Source organism: Citrus sinensis, chromosome 6, assembly GCF_022201045.2.
Source record: "Citrus sinensis cultivar Valencia sweet orange chromosome 6, DVS_A1.0, whole genome shotgun sequence".
Classification (NCBI taxonomy): domain Eukaryota; kingdom Viridiplantae; phylum Streptophyta; class Magnoliopsida; order Sapindales; family Rutaceae; genus Citrus; species Citrus sinensis.
The window spans coordinates 22,624,575-22,645,812 of NC_068561.1; the positions used below are offsets into that span (position 1 = coordinate 22,624,575).

General features: G+C 33.1%; 2 protein-coding genes across 3 annotated transcripts; one reads left to right on the forward strand and one right to left on the reverse strand.

Annotated features, from left to right (window-relative positions):
- Positions 1-4,254: 4,254 nt before the first annotated feature.
- LOC102608054 (tubulin beta-5 chain) lies at positions 4,255-7,950 on the forward strand. Of its 2 annotated transcripts, none has more exons than XM_006481992.4 (4): positions 4,255-4,398; positions 5,125-5,523; positions 5,666-5,935; positions 6,896-7,950. In XM_006481992.4, exons 2-4 carry the CDS (start codon positions 5,130-5,132, stop codon positions 7,576-7,578), a joined length of 1,347 nt encoding a protein of 448 aa, XP_006482055.1. In that variant the 5' UTR covers positions 4,255-4,398; positions 5,125-5,129; the 3' UTR covers positions 7,579-7,950. The 2 variants fall into 2 exon arrangements, with proteins under 2 accessions (XP_006482055.1, XP_024955705.1); XM_025099937.2 differs by having other exon boundaries at positions 4,291-4,387.
- Positions 7,951-13,348: 5,398 nt separating this feature from the next.
- On the reverse strand, positions 13,349-17,575 carry LOC102608342 (probable mediator of RNA polymerase II transcription subunit 26b). The gene is made up of 9 exons (XM_006481993.4): positions 16,359-17,575; positions 16,170-16,238; positions 15,990-16,072; positions 15,259-15,311; positions 15,022-15,140; positions 14,869-14,896; positions 14,423-14,745; positions 14,229-14,319; positions 13,349-14,043 (listed from the first exon to the last, which is right to left on the reverse strand). Exons 1-9 carry the CDS (start codon positions 16,812-16,814, stop codon positions 13,919-13,921), a joined length of 1,347 nt encoding a protein of 448 aa, XP_006482056.1. The 5' UTR covers positions 16,815-17,575; the 3' UTR covers positions 13,349-13,918.
- Positions 17,576-21,238: the final 3,663 nt, after the last annotated feature.

Below are 21,238 nucleotides of genomic sequence, written 5' to 3' on the forward strand. Positions count from 1 at the left end.
TCATAAAAAAAAAATTAATGCTAAAAAAACACTTCACTGTCACTCGTATTTTGCTTTCACCCCTCGTCGGAATGAAGTACATGACTTTGGACATTGCATTAAGGAATTTGATGGATGCATCAAGCTCCACTCAATACTTTAATGAGTGGAGCTTTTACCACCCCTTAAAATTCCTTATAGCACCCCTTTTGAAAGTGCTCAGTTTAACATATTAAATACTGATTCATAAATTAAAATCAATCATATAGTCAATAGATTTCATCCTAAAAAGATCATTTCTTTTTAAGTTTTATTTATAAAAATCCTACATTCTCTTCTTGTTATGTAATTTCTATCTCCATAATTCTAAATTTTTAAAAGTTCTCAAAACAACATATGTAAAAAAAAAAAAATTGTTAAAATGAAAATTTATTGAATATTTATTCAAAACAAAAAAGGAATTAATTTATTTTTTGTTATTTAGGTAATGTCGAAGGAGGGGTTTCACAAGGAATATAGAGGGTTGTTAAAAGGCCTACTCTGCTTTTATTCGTCTAGCCCAATCTAGTGACAGTAAAGGCCCATGGGTGCTCAAAAGGTCCAATTAGGTACTGAATCCATAAGTTAGTTTCAGGCCCGGCTAACATAAAAACAAACAAGGAAGCTGCTTCTTCTTCTGGAAAATAATACTAATAATAGTGGAGGAAGCTTACTTAGAACACAAAATTGATGTTGCTTCAATATTCTAATTGTTATATAAGCTGAGCTGTTACATTTCAATTAATCCAGTTGTTGAGGAAACAAGATGATGGCAATGTCTAATCTATATTATAATTTAGGAGCTCCTAATTCCTAAATAAGCCTCAACCACTTAATAATTTCTGTTATAAAGGAAAATTCCGTATCACCTTTTCCGAAACACAAATATTCACATAATATTAGGATGGCTCAAATGAACATGAAATTGTAGACGAGTTTATTCACGTGACCGATGATTTATTAAATTAGAAGAAGCCCAATTTCATTAACTAATTTTCATGTGATGTCGAATCAAGACCTCTTTGATCGATCATTTTTTATTTCTTCATTTACCCAAAAAAAAAAAAAAAAGGATAATTTAAGGTGAGTAGTTAAGAAATAATTGAAGATGCTTGAACCCCAAACCAAGCAAGCGCGACACAGGACAGGAAGCAGATCTAAAAGCTGATTCCGCAAATATTAACCATAGTTAAAGATTAACCCGAACCCAGTGTCTTGGCCGGCATAATTGGTAGATCACATGTCACATAACCTTATCTCATGTGGCCTGCTGCAAAATTCTCAGACCAATTTTTGTCTGTTTCCAGGCCTGCAAGGAGTTACTTCCACGCGCCATTATGAAATGCCAAAGTGCGCGTGACACATCAGACGGTTTTGTGAATCGTGTCGCGCTTGTATAGTGATTAACGATAGTAAAATCCTCTACGAATTTAGAGTAGGATTTGGTTTTGTATTTTTTATCACACCCTCACTTCAATCCTCATTGTATAATATTTTTTTAATAATTTTTTATTTTATCAATTATAATATTAGTTAAAAAAAATTTCTTATTTTTACCTAATATAAATATGATATAATTAAAAAGAAATTCTTACAATATAATTCTTATTAATTCAACCTTAAAATATTGTAATGTTCTCTTAAAAAAATATTTTTTCCCTCTTAAGATGCTGTTTTTTTCAAATATTTTTTAATTTTGATGTCATTATATTGTTTCAAAATTTTAGAGTTTTTTAAATAATTTACATACTTTGTAATATGGTGATGATTTTATTGAAATTTTTAATTTTTAATTTTTTAAAATTATGTATCTATACATATTATAAACTAAGTAAATAAAGAATAAGGTAAGGATGGAGAATCACTCCCCTATATAAGAGCATCTCCAAAAACCTTTATAAATTTTACTCTTTAAATACTTATTTGCTTACCTATGTGGTAAATAGAAAGGTGAAAAAATATGATATTCTCCAAAATACTCTTTAAATAAAAATAAGTTAATATTATTTTAATCAAATAATTATTTTTTTAAAGGAAAAGTCAATAGTAATTAAAACACTTCTCTCTCTCTTTCTTTAATGAAAAGTAATAAAATATAATTTGAAGAGTGAGAAATTAACTCTTCAAATTTGAAGAGAGAGAATTAATTTTTATTTAAAGAATCTTAATTAGAGTGTTTTTTGGAGCTTTAAATATTGATGTAACTCTTCAAATAAGTAATAAAATCTTATTTGAAGAGCCTTTTAATGATGCTCTAAGAAGTCTCTATTCTTACCTTAGTAAATTTATAGAGAAATAGAGTGAAGAATTAAGACAAAATTTTTAATGGGATAAAAAATAAAATAGGCCTAGTCACCCCAACCTTACCTATTATCATTCCTAATCGTGATCCAATAATCTTTGAAGTAGTGGGCACGCGCTTGTGGTGTTAATTTCATAAAGTAGATGGGAAAGATTTAGGGAAATATTTGTTTGGGTTGATGTGTCAAGACTGCAAAATGCTATAAAAAAATCTCAACTGATTTTGTTGCCGTCATTGACCATTTTGCCCTCCATCCCAATTGGTTAATTTAGCGGAAATGACCTGTGTGCCAACTGCCAAATGGGAACTATTTAGAATTTGCCTATTTTCTTTTTACAACGTATGAGAGGAGAAACTGTTTCATGGAACGGCGACGTTAGAATACCTATTCAATCAATAACATTTATTTTAAGGGTAAGCCTTCAATATCATTTTGATAGCATGATAGCTATAAATAATAAACCAATCAATAAAATGAGAAAGCGTTATAAAAAATAATTAAATAAGAAAACATCTATAAAAAATAAATAAGATAATGTAAGAAAACACATAATATATGTATTTATAAATAAATTGATTTGATTAAGAAGTTTCATTTAAGGCAAATTCTATCTTACATGCATGTAAGATACATGCCTCTCACATAAATAGTGTATATGTGGGACCCATACACTATTCATATGAGAGGCATGTATCTTACATGCATGTAAGTTAGGGGATCCCTTCATTTAAATTGTTCTATATAACTGATAGATCATGACCTCTATTATGGTTGTAACGACAAAACATAAGCAAGTGATTTGTATTAATTTTATTAGGCGGTTTTATGTTAATAATTAAATATATTATTTAGAAGATTACAAAAACTTATATAACGGTAGAGTAAACGTATAGTAGATTCTCAATAAATTATCCTTAATCCTATTAGACATTTAATTATAAATTAATTTAAATTTAAATTGATATATACAAAGCATGGATCCTGTATGTCTTGTTATGCTCTGTTTAATAGTAAATTATCATTTAAACCCATAAATGTTTGAGTACAAATAAATCCCAAGAGTCCAACAAAAAAGAGGAGCGGAGAAGATAATTCAGCAAAGACTTCGACTCATTTGCATCTCTCTACTTCTCCCAATACCAAGATTACTCAAAGTCAACATCAAGATTTAGGCTAGCCTAAAGAGTCTATTATTCAAAACAAACATCACGATTTATGTAACAACAATAAATAATAGAGGAGAGGGTTAATGAGCTCTTATGAGTATACTCACTTTAATCTTTAAATTATTTTCATATAATATTATATGTTATGGATTTGTTACTAATCCAATTAATTAAAAAAAAATTCCATTAAAAAAATTCTCACTTTTTAAATTACCTAGACAAAAGATATCATACTGCAATTTGTCCTAATAACTTACTATTCTTACATATTCCGGATAAGTATGAAATTTAAAAATCTATAAAAAATTATTAAATTCTTACATATTTGTAGTTGATTAGGTTAATATAAGGTGATAAAGTATGCTTTAATTTATATATTTCTTGTAAATTATGTGGACGGCAAGAAGACGTACATCTTTGAAAATTTTACCTGAAAACTGAAAAGTTGACCGCTACCATATGACGGCCTCCGTTTGTATCTAATTGAAAATTGTAAACAAAAATCTAACGGTAAACGGGAGTCAGTCGGTAGGTCAGTGTGAACTGTGAATCTGCAAAAAAAGACATTCCTCAGATTTTATTCAGACTTGAGTCAAAGGACATTCCCGTCATTCGTCAAAGGGTATATCAGTCCCAAAATCTCCACCAAAATTTTAAATTCCCACCATAAATTAAAATGACAGACAGACAATAAGCCATCGTGACCGTCTATTATGGTAATCCAACGGCATCCAACGGCTTCAAATAAAAAAAGGAGGGAACCAACAGAGACCGTCAGATCTCACTCCCTCACTCCACTCTCTGCATATATAGACAAGTTTAGGGTTCAGTCTCTTGCTCACAACTCTCATTTGAATTTTATCTCACTCTCATTTTTTCTCTCTCTAGCGAAAATCTTCAGTAAGTCTCAGGTATCTGCTTTCTCTCTTACTCTTGAGATCTAAAATTTTCGATCGCATTGTGCATAATTTTTGTTAACTGTTATGTGAATTCTCTTCGATTTATAGTTTTTAGTAATAATTTGTTTAGATGATTAGATCTGTAGACTTGGAGTCAATAAATTTTTACTTCATGTATAATTTAGTACGTTTTCATTGGAATTATGTTTCTACGATATTGATGTTGTGTTCGTTTTATTTGTTGTGAAGATCCTGGAGCTTTATACTGCTCTACTGTTTTGTTTTTATTCCATGTTTCCATTGCCGGATTCTTTTTTTTTTTTATTTTGGTAAAAATTACTAGATCTATTATAATTCATTCTATGTGAAACCATGTGTGACTTGAAGTTTGTTTAGTTGATTGAAAATCTTGATAGTTTATTGCTTGTTTGAATTATGCAATATTCTTTTGTTGTTATTGAAATACTGTGATAGAATTGAGATATTTTCACATTTTTTATGTGTTCTGGAGAATCTGCAAATCGATCTGTGCTTTTAGTATGTGAAGTTTAATGCAAATTGTGTTGCTTATGATGTAATATTAGTAGTTTTAACTGTCATGATGAGTGTTTCGTGATTTTTAAGCTTTGATATTTGATCAGATTGTGTATATCATTATTCTTTGAATTGCTATAATTTATGGTATCTTACGGGCATTTCACCTCTCAATTGCTAATTTACATTTATGTGAAATTTCAGGAAAAATGAGGGAGATCCTTCACGTTCAGGGTGGACAATGTGGTAACCAGATTGGTTCCAAGTTCTGGGAGGTTGTCTGTGATGAACATGGCATCGACCCAACCGGAAGATACATTGGCACCTCAGATCTGCAGTTGGAGCGTGTCAATGTCTACTACAATGAGGCCTCCTGTGGGCGGTTTGTTCCTCGTGCAGTTCTCATGGATTTGGAGCCTGGCACCATGGACAGTGTTAGAACTGGTCCATACGGCCAGATTTTCAGGCCTGATAACTTTGTGTTTGGACAGTCTGGTGCTGGAAACAATTGGGCCAAGGGTCACTACACTGAGGGTGCTGAGCTTATTGATGCTGTTCTTGATGTTGTGAGAAAAGAGGCTGAGAACTGTGACTGTCTTCAAGGTATAATGTTGGATGATTTTTTCAAATTTATAAAATAATTGTTTGTTAACATGGGAATATATCAGTGTTAGTACTGCATTTTGATCATTTCCCAATATTCTTTTCAGGCGTGTGATCAGACTGACCTTTTGTTGTAATGCAGGTTTCCAAGTCTGCCACTCTTTGGGTGGAGGAACTGGTTCTGGAATGGGTACCTTGTTGATCTCAAAAATTAGGGAGGAGTATCCTGACAGGATGATGCTCACTTTCTCAGTGTTCCCTTCTCCAAAGGTCTCCGATACAGTTGTTGAGCCCTACAATGCAACCCTCTCTGTTCACCAGCTTGTTGAGAATGCAGATGAGTGCATGGTCCTTGATAATGAGGCTTTGTATGACATCTGCTTCAGAACTCTTAAATTGACCACACCAAGCTGTAAGTATCTGAATTCCCTTTTAGTGTATCATTTGTGCATTTAGTTTATGTGCAAAATGTTTTATACCCATTTCATCTAATGGTAATCTTTTTCTTCTTGCCATGTTAGTTTTTATAATTTTAATAGTCTTATCTGTTAATTCAGTGCTTTCTTCTTGTGTGATTTATAATATTTCTCCCCATATGTTGACAGAGGAATATTTAGCCCTGAATTTGTATGGAATTTATGAATTGTTGATTTATATTGTCCTGAATGAATTCATATAGTAATTTGTTGGTTTGCCAGATTTTTGTGATCTGAGTTGTCTTTATGGTTCCAGTTTGTTCAGGTTCATCTGGTAGTTTGCATGTCAATTAAGGAGGGCCCAAATTATTATGCATCATGTTCATTTAGATGAAAAATAAGAGGTGGGGACCCCATTTTGTGACATGGATGAAGGCAACCAATTCATTGTCTGTACTTTTTATTTTCTTCATAAATGCATATTCAAACTTTTTCCTTGATATGAAAGTAGGACATTTGTTTTGGGGACCATGTTTTTCTGGTTGGCTTGATGTATCCCATGTTGTTTACTTGCTTTTTGGCTGTCATGCATGAGTTATTAGTCACCATAGGGACCACATTGTCTTTAATCATGAGTTACTTAACCTATATTTTGCTGCTGAAGGGACAATTATAAACCTGAAAATGCCATGGGTGGATATTATTATTGATGATGCAAACTTTACAACCCTTTTATCAATGCATCTGGAATTTGGATAGTTTACACTAATTTTTACATTGATAATGTATTTGTATTGTGTACTGCTTTCAAAGGGATTTCTGATGGAATTTGCTTAGTTCTGTGTAATTGATTGCACAATGAGGCTTGATGAGTAACCTTTTTGCAATTGAGTTTTACAAGGAAAATGGTTCATTGCTTGAATTGTGAACTTATATTTTGTGACTATTTTATGCAGTTGGTGACTTGAACCACTTGATTTCTGCAACCATGAGTGGCGTCACTTGCTGCCTCAGGTTTCCTGGTCAACTGAACTCTGACCTTCGAAAGCTTGCTGTTAACTTGATTCCTTTCCCTCGCCTGCACTTCTTCATGGTTGGGTTTGCTCCCCTTACCTCCCGTGGTTCTCAGCAGTACCGTGCCTTGACAGTCCCAGAACTTACCCAACAAATGTGGGATGCCAAGAACATGATGTGTGCTGCCGACCCAAGGCATGGTCGTTACCTCACTGCTTCTGCCATGTTCAGGGGTAAAATGAGCACCAAGGAAGTTGACGAGCAGATGATCAATGTTCAAAACAAAAACTCTTCCTACTTTGTGGAGTGGATTCCAAACAATGTGAAGTCCAGTGTTTGTGACATTCCTCCCAGAGGTCTCTCCATGGCATCCACCTTCATCGGGAACTCAACATCCATCCAAGAAATGTTCCGAAGAGTGAGTGAGCAATTCACAGCTATGTTTAGGAGAAAGGCTTTCCTTCACTGGTACACTGGTGAAGGGATGGATGAAATGGAGTTCACTGAAGCTGAGAGCAATATGAATGACCTCGTGTCTGAGTACCAGCAGTACCAGGATGCCACCGCCGATGAGGAAGGCGAGTATGAAGATGAGGAAGAGGGAGAATTGGAGCATCATATTTGAAGAAGTTGTGTATGATGCATATTTGTCTGTGTAGCTGGTTTTGTCAACCTTGCTTGGGATTGCAAAAAATGATCTATGATGTGTTATAGTTTTTCTTTCTCGAGTTTTTTACATCAAGTAGCAGTAAAGTGAGTGATGGATGATGGGATCGATGAGGATCGACTATTGAGGATGGAGAAATTAAAGGATGGATGCATGTTTTGAAAGTAGTAGTGTGTGCTACCTTTACCTTGCTATCTATTCTGGATTTGATCTATTTTTGTATTCTATTATCCTTAGCCATTGTCTTCTTATGTTCTGTGGTCGATGATGTTATTATGTTACTGTCTATTATGCCATAATGTGATATGCTATTTCTTTTCCTTGGTATAATTCTGCTATTTGATTTTTTTTTTTTTTCTTTTGCCTTTCGGAACAAATTTAAGCATCTCATAGGCCCTTGGAAGCCCAAATATCTGAAATAGGTCAAGTTATTTATGAAACTTTTGTTAGCCCAGCAGGGGGCAACCCAAGTCGCAATCGTTTATCCTTAATGGGCGTCTTTACTTCGCTTCTCAAGAGCATGCTGCATGTGCTGCCTAATGGTGGTTTCCACTCATTTTCAACTTGCTTGCTTATGTAGCTGTTGCTTTTGGACAGAATGACTACCCCTAAATTGTGGAGATAGTGGATTCAAACCTATCTATCAAGATATGGGGGGTTACCTACCATGTGCCCTCATCTCCTGAAACACACAAAGAAATATCTAGCCAGAAACGACGTAATCGATCTTATGGGATTTTAGGTACGGGTAATAACAATATAAATTTTGTGGGCTTGTGGGTTACAACTTTCAACAAGCTTCGTTCAATTTACCTTTCGCAAACATCAAGTTGTTCGACAGTTATTTGAGCCTTTTAATTAAGGCCAAAAACAGTTAGACGAGTGCATTTCACTCATTAGTGGTTAGGGTATCTATCTGGCTATCTGATGCTTAAAGCGTTCACTACAAACCCGTTTTAGCTTAGAATTTAGGCTAATAAATGAACTGCAACTAACTGATTATTTTAAGAGTCAAAGTTTGAGTTGACCATTCTTTGTCTCTTTTTGTAAAAGGCGTTACATTATTTTCCAGGCTCCAGCAATACACGAGCATCTTGGTCCTTTTTCGGATAGTTACAATGGAACTGTACAGTTCCGATTTTGGATGCAGAAAACGTTTATTTTCTCAAAAACGAAATTAAAAATTGACGCCAGACATTAATCTTAAGCCTTCAATGGAAATTTTTTATTTAATTTACTAAGTCCTTCTGGATTGTGCTTTGAACGGCCGGAAAAGGTCGGAGCTTTTGATGCGTGAAATGCACTGACCCGACCAAATCAGTGGACTTTGCTCCCCCATCATTATTACTTTGATTTCTTAATTTCTTGTCGGCAAACTAAAAGGTTGGGTGATTGGTAGGCCTCTCCAATGCTAAAAAGTCAACAGATTAGATTTGACAGTCACATCAGTTACCACTAATCTCTCGATGTTACATTATCATTCAGGTTTGCTCGGGAATTATCACAATTCAAAGAAAGTAATGATTGTTGGCAAGCAACTGCAAGCTCGCTGCCGACCACCAACACCTGAGGAAATTAAACTCATCTTGAAATTTGGCCTCTCTCACTTTCTCGGTTTGCTGATAGAGATAAATTTTAGAATACATTAGAGATATTATATCAGTTATATAATAAATAAATAATGTTATGACACGTGTATTTATTTTAAAAAATCATCATGAAAGTGGTAGTTATATTAAATTAAATTACATATGTCATACATGCAACAATTAGTTATAATACATCTTAAGTATTATAGAATTTCTCGCTCATTGAATGCGAGCAAATATTGGTACCTTGCTTTCCCCTAATCTTAAAAGAAAATGAGTACAAAGCTTCTTGTCGCTGGAACCTTGTTCTGCATCCACTTGGATAATGCACAATCTTGCAATAAGTTGCCGCTCAACCGTTAAAAATGTTTTCAGAAAGTGGCCTCCGCCTTTCCACTTGATTGCCGACAACCCAACTTGATTTTGACTACCCAATAGGGTTTTACATTTCAAAGTGTAAAAATATGTGATGTGTATCACGGAATGTATAAGAATAAGATCTTCATAGCGTAAGTTTTACGTCGTAGATACATATTTGCGTAGAGTAGTTTGAATGCAGGTTCTTCAATCTTAGTGCTGGTGCATTATTGGGTACTTGTAAAATTTATGAGGTGGCAAAATAACGATTAGAGCCAAAGCAAACAATTGAAAGCCACAAGCAATCTTTGGGCACTGAGTAGTGCCAGATGGATAGGAATTTGGAATTGAGAAAGTCAGAAAGAGACTTCTTTTTCCTTGGATTATTTGATGAGGAATATGGTATTTCAACAACCCCACTTTTGTGCTTGAGCTTTTGAGTAATAAAAATACAACAATAAAAGTTAAAAAAAGAAAAAAGAAAACAAAAGGAAGGTATCAAAAGGTATGTAATTCTTTTTCTTTTTCTTTTTTTTTTTTTTTTAAAGGATTAGTATTAGGATTTTTTATATTTAATTTTTTGTGTTAAGAATTAGGATTCTTTAAAAGTTGTGTGGCTGGAGACCCACAGTTGGGGGACAAATGTAGGAAATCTTGGGATTTTGCTGCTCCTATTCTTATATGCTTTTTTTTTTTATCTTTTTGACGGTGATATTGATGGCCTAGCGAGCACATTTTTACGATTTGTGGATTGCGGTCCACTGATTCCGATCCTTATCAGTTTAATTCTTTTGCTCATATTGGGCTTCGGCAACCAACACTTGTAAAATGTGGAATTATTTTTATAGATTTAGGACTCATTAGGGATTATCTAATAAAGTGGAATAGAATCTCCGACGGTGTCTAGTGCTGCAATATATATATATATATATATATATATATATATATATATATATATATATATATATATAAATGTCAGTATTTTGTTGAATGTTTTAACGGTTGTGCTTACTTAGATTTGCTGTTCAAGGGAAATCTAACGGTGGGCATTTAGGATTTGTGTCGTTTGCTAATTGTGACACCAATCTAAAAAATTAACCCGACTTGTTCATTCATCGTCTCATATTTCTAACACCGATTTAATAAAATTTAATGTGTTTTGCTAGTTTGAGAAGTGTTTTAAGCTTACTTAGCAACTTGTGTGCTAAGAAGTCGTCTAAGTGCCGTACTCACTTTAGACTAAATACAACTAAATAAATTTTTAATTATGAAAAATAAAACATAATTGTTAGAAATGAGTCACCATAATATATAATTAAATTAGTCATAAACAGTTCGTATGTTGAATTTCATGCGATTAATAGACAGGCGATACAATTGACAATAACAAAGATTGTAGCTACAAAAACACATGCCCTTAGCTTTAGTTGGTAGGTGATCTGCATATACACGCGTGCACACACACTTCATTAGAAAAAAAAAAAAAAAAAAGGGAGAAGGGCTACCATTCAATTATTGTCTTTATTTTTATCCTCAAGTGATGCGGCATGAATTTAAAGTTGTCGCATGAATGATCAAATACTATGACAAACGATTTTAATAAATGATAATTAAAGAAAAAGGACACAAGATTAAAGAAAATATTGTAATGTAAATTTGAGATTCGTAATTGTAAAAAATAAGCGTACTAAGGTGTAGGCGTTCTCACTTATTTTAATATGGACACATTTTAATCACACTATAAAATCGTGTGGTTTAATAATATTAAAAGGACACATTTTAATCACCTACGCTAAAACAGAAAAAAAAAAAAATATATATATATATATATGTAGACACCTTTTTCCACTTATAAGAATATGTAGCCTTTATAAACTAAGTAATTATGAAGAAAAAAATGATGCTTGAATAATGACAAGCAGAATGAAATCACAGCAATGATACTTATGTGGATGCAAATCCAATTGCAAAAATTTCAGTGGCAAGACTTTATTTTGAAAAGAAGTGATACTTGTGTGGTAAAGAAATCTTATTTAAGTATTTTAGAACGAAATAAAGAAAAAAAAAAAAAAGGAAAAAAGGAAAGCGTGTCCTTATAGAAATTGTCAATGAGTCAAGAAATGTCTGCCCAAAAGTTTGAAGTAGGGATAAAGAAAAAATGGTCAAAATGCTAGCTATTACGCGGTGCCTTACCTCCCTCACCTTCACCAACAATATTTTGCAAATGTGGCACCCGACCGACCATATAACGAATTTTGTAATAATTAATATACCTTTTATTGATTTTTCATTTAATAAACGTATATATGTTTATCACATTTATTTATATATATTAAAAAAAAATTAACATGTTTTTCATAAATTTAACCACCTCTTAGAATGCCTTTTGCGAGATAATTATAATGAGACTCGATACAAGTAATTAAAAATTTAAGATATAGCAAGCCGTAACAATTTTCTTTTAGTATTAGACGACTATTAGCTAATTGTCAATAAATTCTCTCCAAGGGCTATGAACATTGAATATCATTCATACGTGACGGCCAGAAAATAGAACCACCCTCAGTTTATTAAACCATGTGTCATATTTAGGCCGTCGTAGTTAATATTATTTATAAATTATCTAAATTCACTAGTAAAGGAGTTGGTGTATGACTAGTTAAACTCAAAAATATTTGTGTACAACCCCACTTGTGAAGACCATTTTGAACAGTTCAAAGGTCTATCTCAAATTCTCAATTCAATTCCCCGCATTTGTAATTCTTTTATCCTAAACAAATCAAAATTATTCTATAATCGCACAAATTTTATTTGCCTAATTAATTTATTAGTCGTTTGGGCAATCCCCACCCAAACCCACATGGCCGCAGCCAGTTGTTGGATTACTTAACCATCATTAACGTTTCTTTTTGAAAGTAGACCAGGATTTAAAGAAAGAAATGTTAGTCGCAAGAATTCAGATGGTCAATAATAGTGCAGCGTGTACTCGGAACCTGTAGAAAAGTTATGGTCAAAGCCGGCAAAAGAATCTTTTATTATTCTTCTTCTCATTATTATTATTATTATTATTAATACCGCTTTTGGGGTGGGTTCTTGAATTGAATGGGTACATCTGTTTTCAATTTTTTTGACTCCTAAAATGGAATAACATTACTATCACTTTTTTTTTTTTTTTTTTAAACTGTTTATTCTTCGCGCCCAAAAAGTATTCTTTCAAGCTAATAACACCAACCACACCTACCAACCTCCCCGTATACAAAGCTTTTCTTTTTATTTCTTTTTATTTTTTTTTAAATTTTAATATATATGAAAAGCTACCAATAATTATACTAATAAATACAAAGTACGTCGTTTCAAAATATATATATATGTAAAGATAAGATCAAACTTTCCATTTGGAACAATAAAGAAAGAAAAGGAAGGAGGACCAAAGCTTTTCTACATGCAAAGAGTACTCAATGGAACTTTGAATGCATGAAGGTGGGGAACACGTATTTGGAGGACACCTAATTTTGCTTTGAAATTAATTAATTATATGAATGGATAACTTAAAGTTAATCACACCACGTGGGTGCCCTATTCATGCATACTTAAGCATTGTATCAGTAGACTTAAAATTAACATCGTATTACATTTGTCTCCATCAATCTTTGTATTACATTCTTCTCCTCCAAGAACACGTAAGTGTGTCTACAAGACCTTAAATATCAACATTTGACCATTAATTCGCTGAAACTCTTAGGACAAGGGAGTTAGTTAAAGCTATCTATCCATACAAGAACTACAAATATAAAACGAATTTGATCAAACAAATGAACTTTTGTTCGAAAGAGTCACTTGACGCTTGTACACGAATATAAACTATTATTTCCTACGCAAATGAGATTCAACCTTCTTATCCCAAACTGCTTGCAGAAAAGTATCATGTGAACTTAAGTGCACTTATTCTGTGCAAACTTACTCTACCATCCTGTGGGATAAATGTCTGATTGTGAGGGGAAAAAAAATGTTTAGCAGTCAATCAGATGGGCACGGTGCAAACCAAGTTTCTTTACAGAAATTCATCCCAATGCCAATTTGAGAACTAAGGATGAACGCGAGATAACCTATTCCCCAATTTTCACCGAATATACAAGTCTTTATAACTCAATGTTGCTAAATGTACGATAAGGAGTTTCAAACTTTGGTTTTGTTGTGCTTCAGAATGGCCCTTCCCAGCAGCAGTGAATGGCATCTTATTGCTGGTGCTCGTTGGGGCAAGACACCCGAGAGTTATTGTTGTGCTTCCATCAGCTTTTGAGAATGGAAGAATCTTGGAAGGCTGTGAAAAAAAGTCTTCCAAACTGGAGAAACTACCGCCGACCATTTGCCCAATGCCGATTATAGTTTCCGGGCCTCAATTGTGGATTTCTGTTGCCAAGTCCTTGCTTAGGAAGATCATGCAATTCCATCACCTGTATCGTCCTTTGCTTCTTCGCTGTTGAACAGGAACCACAGTCAGAGTAGCTCAAAACTAAGTAAATTAATGCTGACAAAATTTTAATTTTGAACATCCACTTTCCAAAAGCTTTGCCAAACATATTTCAAATTTACTCAGGATAAATTAATATCAAAATTGGAAATTTCTTAAAACAGAGAAAATCTAAAGGGGATGAGACAAACCGTTCTCAGCTAGTTGATAACTCTCCTGAAGTTTTCTTTTCGTCGCTTCAAGTTTTACTTGGACCGCATCTTCATCTGAAGACTTCAGTTTCTGCAGAGTAAAGAATAACAATCAGATAAAATCATGGTTACAAATTTGAAACTACCATAATTTTTGCATTCATCTTTCGAGGGGGAAAAAAAATTACACTCACATTGTGTTGACTGTTGAGTGGCTTCTTATTGATGGCAGCCTTATCGGATTTTTGCTGCAACTTGGATTCGTTATCTACTTTTTGCCCCATATTTTGCTTTAGAGGTCTCCCAGGTCCAGAATTGGTGCTTGAGGGTTTATTGGAGGGTTTATTAGGTCTCACAACAGCTTCTTGTCTCTTCATCTGTAGACTATTGTTATCCTTGGCAAGCACATTCGGCTCATTAGGAGTTTGTTGTTTCCGCTTTGCGATATTTTGGTTCTCCACTGAAGGTTTTCTTCCACTTTCACGGTTCTTGATGAATTCCCCACTGTTTCGAGGATCTGAAACAACATTCCCCGTTCATAATAATGCATTTATGAATCTCAGATGTGGGGAATTCAAATAAAGAACCGAATAGCTAAAGCTATGTAAGAGAAGCATAACAGATAGCAAATTGTACTCACTTCCAAAATCATCCATGCCATCAAAAAACTTCACGTGTCGGATTTATGGTGACATCCCAGATAAAAAAGATCCAGTCAGCCTTCAAATTATAAAACAAACAAGCAAACTATTTTCACAATTATATTTGAAACCAAAAGGGAAAAAACAAACACCTGTGATAGCTCTATCCCGGCAGATGGACCAGCAAAGAAAGCTAGTTCATCAAGAGGAGGAGACGGAAGCCCTTCCTCTTCATCAACAACAGATGGGTTCACAGAGTCCGGAGTACCTTCTGCACCCACAAAATAATTGATTAAACCAATTCCAAACAGCAGGTTCAAAATAAAAATTTGGAAAGCCTTGTATCTCGACTGAGCTTAAATGCAAAATACTTGCAAGCATGTCCATACCTGCGATGGCCTTTGTAGCATTTACCCATTCATCCACCAAATCCTTCCATCCCCTGCAATTCAGAAAACTGGATAAGAACTATATTTAAGTGTTATTTAATCCATAATATTAGCACACGAGTTTTGTTACTGAATACTAAAGCTAAAATGGAAATGAAAAAAGTCAAGTATCATCACATAATTCATTGATTCATCAAAATGAATCCAGTAAACTACTAACTAACTAGAAAAATGAGGCAAGGGGGTGCTAGCTTATTTTTATACTTTCATGCTGAAATTGAGCACAAACACATGCTATCGATCACTTGGCTCATTCATAAATTAACTTGAAGAGGCAAAGCGATAGATGGCGGGCTACATCATCCAGCAGATGAGCAGATAAAGTAGAATGGAGGAGGAACTAGCATCAATAGCCCAGAAGAAAAAAAAATGGGCTTTAAGCCAAAAGGCCGCTAAATGTTTTTCAATGAACATGATAAAGCAAAAATACAAAAATTCAAGAAAAATAGAAATGCAAAAACTTAGAGACTAGCCCCTTATTCAACTCTTAATTCATTCAGCTCACTAGGCAAGATCTACGAACTGCTTAATCTTAATGTACACATCAAAGATAAATTGAACACTTAAAACACTAAATGCATGGTTACACAAAAAGGGTGCTGATTCCTCTTGACCAAATTTAGCTAATTACAGCTATTGTAAACACATAGCCACAAGAAACAAACCCATACTCGATAAGAGTCCTAGCAAGATGTCGAATTTGCTTGGAACCATGTTTTCTGAGACCATTAACAGCCTTTCCAATCTCAGTAGCCTGGAAGAAGCGGCAACTCTATCAGTCCAAAAACAAGAAAAAAGCACTAACAAAAAATTTACATCAAATCAAAGAATAAAAAGAGATTCCATCCAACCTTTAGAGTATCCACAGTCAGAGCCATCAATTGAAGCCTCCTCAATGATTCAAACAAAACAGAATCAGACTGCACCAAACATAAACCAGAACGCTACCGATCAATAATCAAAAAACAGAACGTACACACAAATTTCTCATCAAAATAATAAAAGTTTTACTCAGAAGTTGAGAAGAAACAAACAGAAACCTCGTCTCGGCTGTTGTGAAGAATCTCTTTGATCCTTAAGACCTCACCAACAACTTGAGACTCCTCTTCAATCTCATCAGTCAATGCCTCAGCAATATCTCCAGAGCTAAAGTTACTAACAATCTGATTACTCACATGATCATCTCTACAACTATTCACTTTGCTCTCTTTACTACCACCGGCTTCAAACTCACAGCCATCTCTTTTACAATCCTCTTCATCATCATCAAATTCATTACCAGAAGGAACAGCCAACTCAACGCGATCGCAACCCGAACACCGAGTCAATTTACACGTAAACAACTTCTCAGCAATACGATCCCTCCGTAACTTAAACTCTTTTGGGCAATCCAAAGCTGCCACCATCACAGCATGATCGATGATATCGAAAATATCACCATTTGCTGATCGAAAATAGTTTCTCCAGTTATCTAAAGACCCCGATTTCATTGACATGCTTAAATGAACAAGAGCCGGATCCGAAACTGCTCGGTTCAGATCAAAAAATCGGATTATTTTGAATAAAAATATTACTGAATTGGAGTTTCATGTGATTTTGAAAATACTCGGAAACGAAAATTGATTTTTTTGATGAATATGAGAAGAACCCAGAGATCAAAAACCGATTTTGAAGATACTTTGTATTGATTGATGATAAAAATTGACTTCTTTTGGTATGTGGGTTGAGACGATGACAGGAAAAAAAAAAAAGATTACGTGAAGATAGGATTTTACGGATGTGATCAAAAGAATCAATCTTTTTTTTTTTTCTTTTTTTCTCTGACACAAACAAACGTGAGGAGTTTTAATTTCTTTATTTTGTTTCTGGGTTTTGATGAGATTGACAAAAAATAAAAGGGAAGCTTAAAAAGTTAATTAGGGGAAAACCGAAAAGAAAAAGGAAGGAAAATTAGAATTTAAAATTAGGTACCAAACAAGAAAAATATGAGAGGCTTTTGGTTTTAATTTTTTTGGTTTCAGTTTGCTGTTTCTGTCTTCTCTTTCTCTTCTGTTTCTTGTTTCAGAATTACTATGCGCTGCTAAATGCCAATATATTTTTTTTTGCTATTTTTTATTTTATAATTTCTAAGAAAGCGCACACTCTCCCTCTCTGTCTATCTCTTTCTCTTTCGCTTCCTCTAATCTTTAATGGGTTATTTTTTTAATTATTTTCTCTCATTCTGATCTTTTTTGACCTCATGGGACAGAAACAAAATTGTTATGGTTAGTGAGAGAAACAGATAGAGAAAGAGAGAGAGAATGTGCCCTTTGGTGGAAAATTTAATTTTTCATTTTTTATTTCATAATAATCTTCTGATCCTTTAACTATTATAATTTATTACATGGAAAATATAATATGTAAATTTCACAAAATGGATCCCTAAACTTGCCGTCCAATTTGAAATAGTCTTAGGTTTGGGGTTGTTTCTTTTTAGGTCTAAAAATGGAACAAAATAGTTAACTAGATAGACTGGATAGACCGGATAAATCTTAAATTTTTTTTTTCTAAATCTTATCACTGTTTTTCACCTCTCAATTAGAAAGAACACTATTTATTTTACTTTTTTAAAATGAAAAAATGAGTTTTTTTTAGCTTACTTTTTTTTTCTTTCTATAGTATAGACTTTTGTTTTTAAAGTTGCTTCTATTACCGTTATTGTGCTATAGTTTCTTTTCTTGGCGAAGCCTACTATGATAATGGAAAGTGAATTAATGAACGATCCTTGGTATATCCGTATATTATATGTGTAGTTGGCATAATTATTCTCTTGATTTTATTAGACTTCTCTATGATCATTAATACGATTTAAAGAGCTGATCCATCGTATATTGTTTTAAATGATCGTAGATCAATCTTGTTGCATGTTGATCATTATTTTAATTACAACCATTATTTTACTATATTTATTCTTATAAATATTATTAGCTACGGAAAATAACATTCTAAGCGGATAAAAAATTACTATTTATTTTAGCAATAAATGTTATATGCATCCAAATTTAATGAACAAAAAATAAATTTATTTAGTCATAAGTATCAAGTTTAGCGTTTGGACATGCAAATAAGGATAACATTTGGAATTCTAACTTAACTCCAAATGTTATGTGTTACTTAAAAATTAAAATTACATATTTTTTTATATCATTCAATTCACGAATGTCATATAAGTTGGGACTCTAATTGAAACTCAAATTTTGAGATCTCTAGCATTACTCTAAAAATAAATAATTCAAATTTAAAACATTATTAACTTTACTTTTGAAAAATACCCTTGTATAAATGTAAAATATCTTTGTCATTAATATCTTTTTTTCCCCTCATATTAACACATTAAAGAGACAATTACAACGCATCACATGACATGATTAAAGTTATAAGTGGTCTTTAAATACCATATTTTAACGGTAGAAAATAAAGATGTTAAGTATTCTGAACAAAAAAAAAAAATCATATGCATCAACCTATTTAGAATTTATCAAAGTTCAAATTTATTTAGATTTTATACAAAAGAATAAAATCTAATATATATATTTGAAAGGGTCAAATTCAATACCATAAAGGTATTTTGATCATTTCCTTAGGTTCACCTGATCAGGGACCTTAATCATATAGTAGGAGAAACTATGATATTGGATGAGGAAAGGTAAAACAACGGGGACGAAAATGTAATTAACCCAATTTCTCATATAGTTGTTTTATTTATTTATTAAAGAGATTTCAATGAAAGCGGATTCTCTCTGAAAACGGTTTTGAGACTCGAGTCTTGCTGGCGGTGTTAACTCGAGAGAACTCGACCGATTTATGAGTGCAGCTGACGTGGCAGAACAGGATCGTGTTCGAGTCTGAAATCGTTTCTGGTCTTGGTTAGGTGTATGACTTGAGCGGCGTAGCGAGCACAAGATATTCGTTTGTTTGTCTATTTCAAAAACTCGGCAACTCGTTCATTAACTTCAGTAACGTGCCCGTCGTTTCAATGGAAACGAAAGGCTCTTAAATTTTTTGACACGTGGGGCATTCTCAACAATTGACTGCTCAATGGCAGTGAGCGGGGGAGTAGGAAAGGCGGGACCCACGAAGAGAAGTAATTTATTTGACGAGAGTCGAGAAAAAACGAGTTGAGAATTTTCACAGCCGTCACAGGCTCGTGGTTTTAGATTCCCAGTTTAGGGACATTCTAAACACTCGGCGATTGGCGTGGCGTATTCTGAATTTTGACTTCAATCGATGAAAAATGTTAAAAAGGTTAATGGTTTGACCTGTCGGATCTGGGTCTGGGAGACGGTTAGAACTTAGAACGAAGGCGGTAATTTCAACGGGGACGTGACGTCATAAACTCGATTATTTTTTTCTTTTCGAATCATAAAAAATATTAAAATGAAAAACTTATTATTTAGGGTATAATAAATTTTGTTGGCATATATCATTTTCTCCACATTAGGAAATGCGTTTTACTAATGTTAATGTATCACAAATTTAGTGTTGAGACACATTTTCAGATGTTGTTTTGTTTTTTATTGTTTAAAATATTAATTTTACCAACAATTTATTAATTGGTTAATATCTCCTCTCTTAGTTATAAAGTGAAGAATTCGAATTTTCCAAAAGTTATGGCAGTTTTTTTAATCTTATTAATTGGAAATCTTATAAGTAAAGAGAATGTTAATTATTTTTTAAAAAACGTAAATAAATAAAATTCTAACCTCAACAAATTATGGTGAATTTTAGAATTGTATTAGTGAATCCTTGCAAAAAGGCCTCCGTGTGTCTTGAAGTGTACTATTACATAGAAAACCTTGATATTTGTTTTAACTCTAGATAAAAGTCGATAATTTTTTTAGGAGAGAAGAGAGAGAGTTAGCAATTAAACGATTATATTACTCTTGTGATGTCAGCATACACTACAATGATAAAGGTTAACGAAAGAGTATGAGGTGATAAACTCATAAAACCTTAGGTGGACCGATAATATTTTTTTAAAATTTTATATATTTTTAAATTTTTACTAAATGGTAGGTGAACCGTCGATAAATTTCTCAAATTTATATTCATTTAATTTTTATTTGAATTTATTATTTAAAATTCATATTTATAAAACTTTATGGCCTTCTTTTATTTTATACTAACAAAGCATTTTTATTTGACAACAACACTATAGTTAGTGGAAGCCTTCATTTACTCAAATGTTATATTATTTTTAAATTTGATTATACTGCTTTTCAAATTTTTTTAGATTTTGGGTGAAGTGGTATTTTTAGATAAAGATTCTTTGCTAGAAGAAATAATTCCGTCAAATCAACCTCGAGCTTTGGATCTTCGAATAAGCAAAACTACTTTGTATTTACGCAATCGACATGAACCAATTTCGGCTCATCACACAACTATAATAAGAGTAAGCAGTTGAATCTGATTGATGCTTTTAATCAATGATGTGCAAATCGCCACGAATTAGAAGTCTCAAAAGAGGCGGTGTGCAAAGGCCTTTAAAATTCTTGAACACAACGCTACATTAATTTGTTTGACCTTTTTGTCTGGAATTAAAAAAACGTAAAGAAATTAAAGTACGATATCTTGTTAAGCCGGAATATAATAATTGAAAAAAAAAAAAGGAAGCAAAAATTTATTGTAGGTAGAATTTGTGACGTGTTAACAACAGAAATTAGGTTGAATAAATTTTGGGTGTTACATACAATCATACATGTTTATAAAAGGTTTATTTCTAATTCATCGTTTTATTATCATAAATAAAACGTTTTTTTTTTTTTTTTATAATCTTCAGAAGCCCCACACTTTGCACAAACTGAGCAGGAAACACGTGTGGGCTAGTCGATGACAGTGAAAGATCAAGCGCAGCAACCCAAGCGGGAGCGGTGCATCCGAC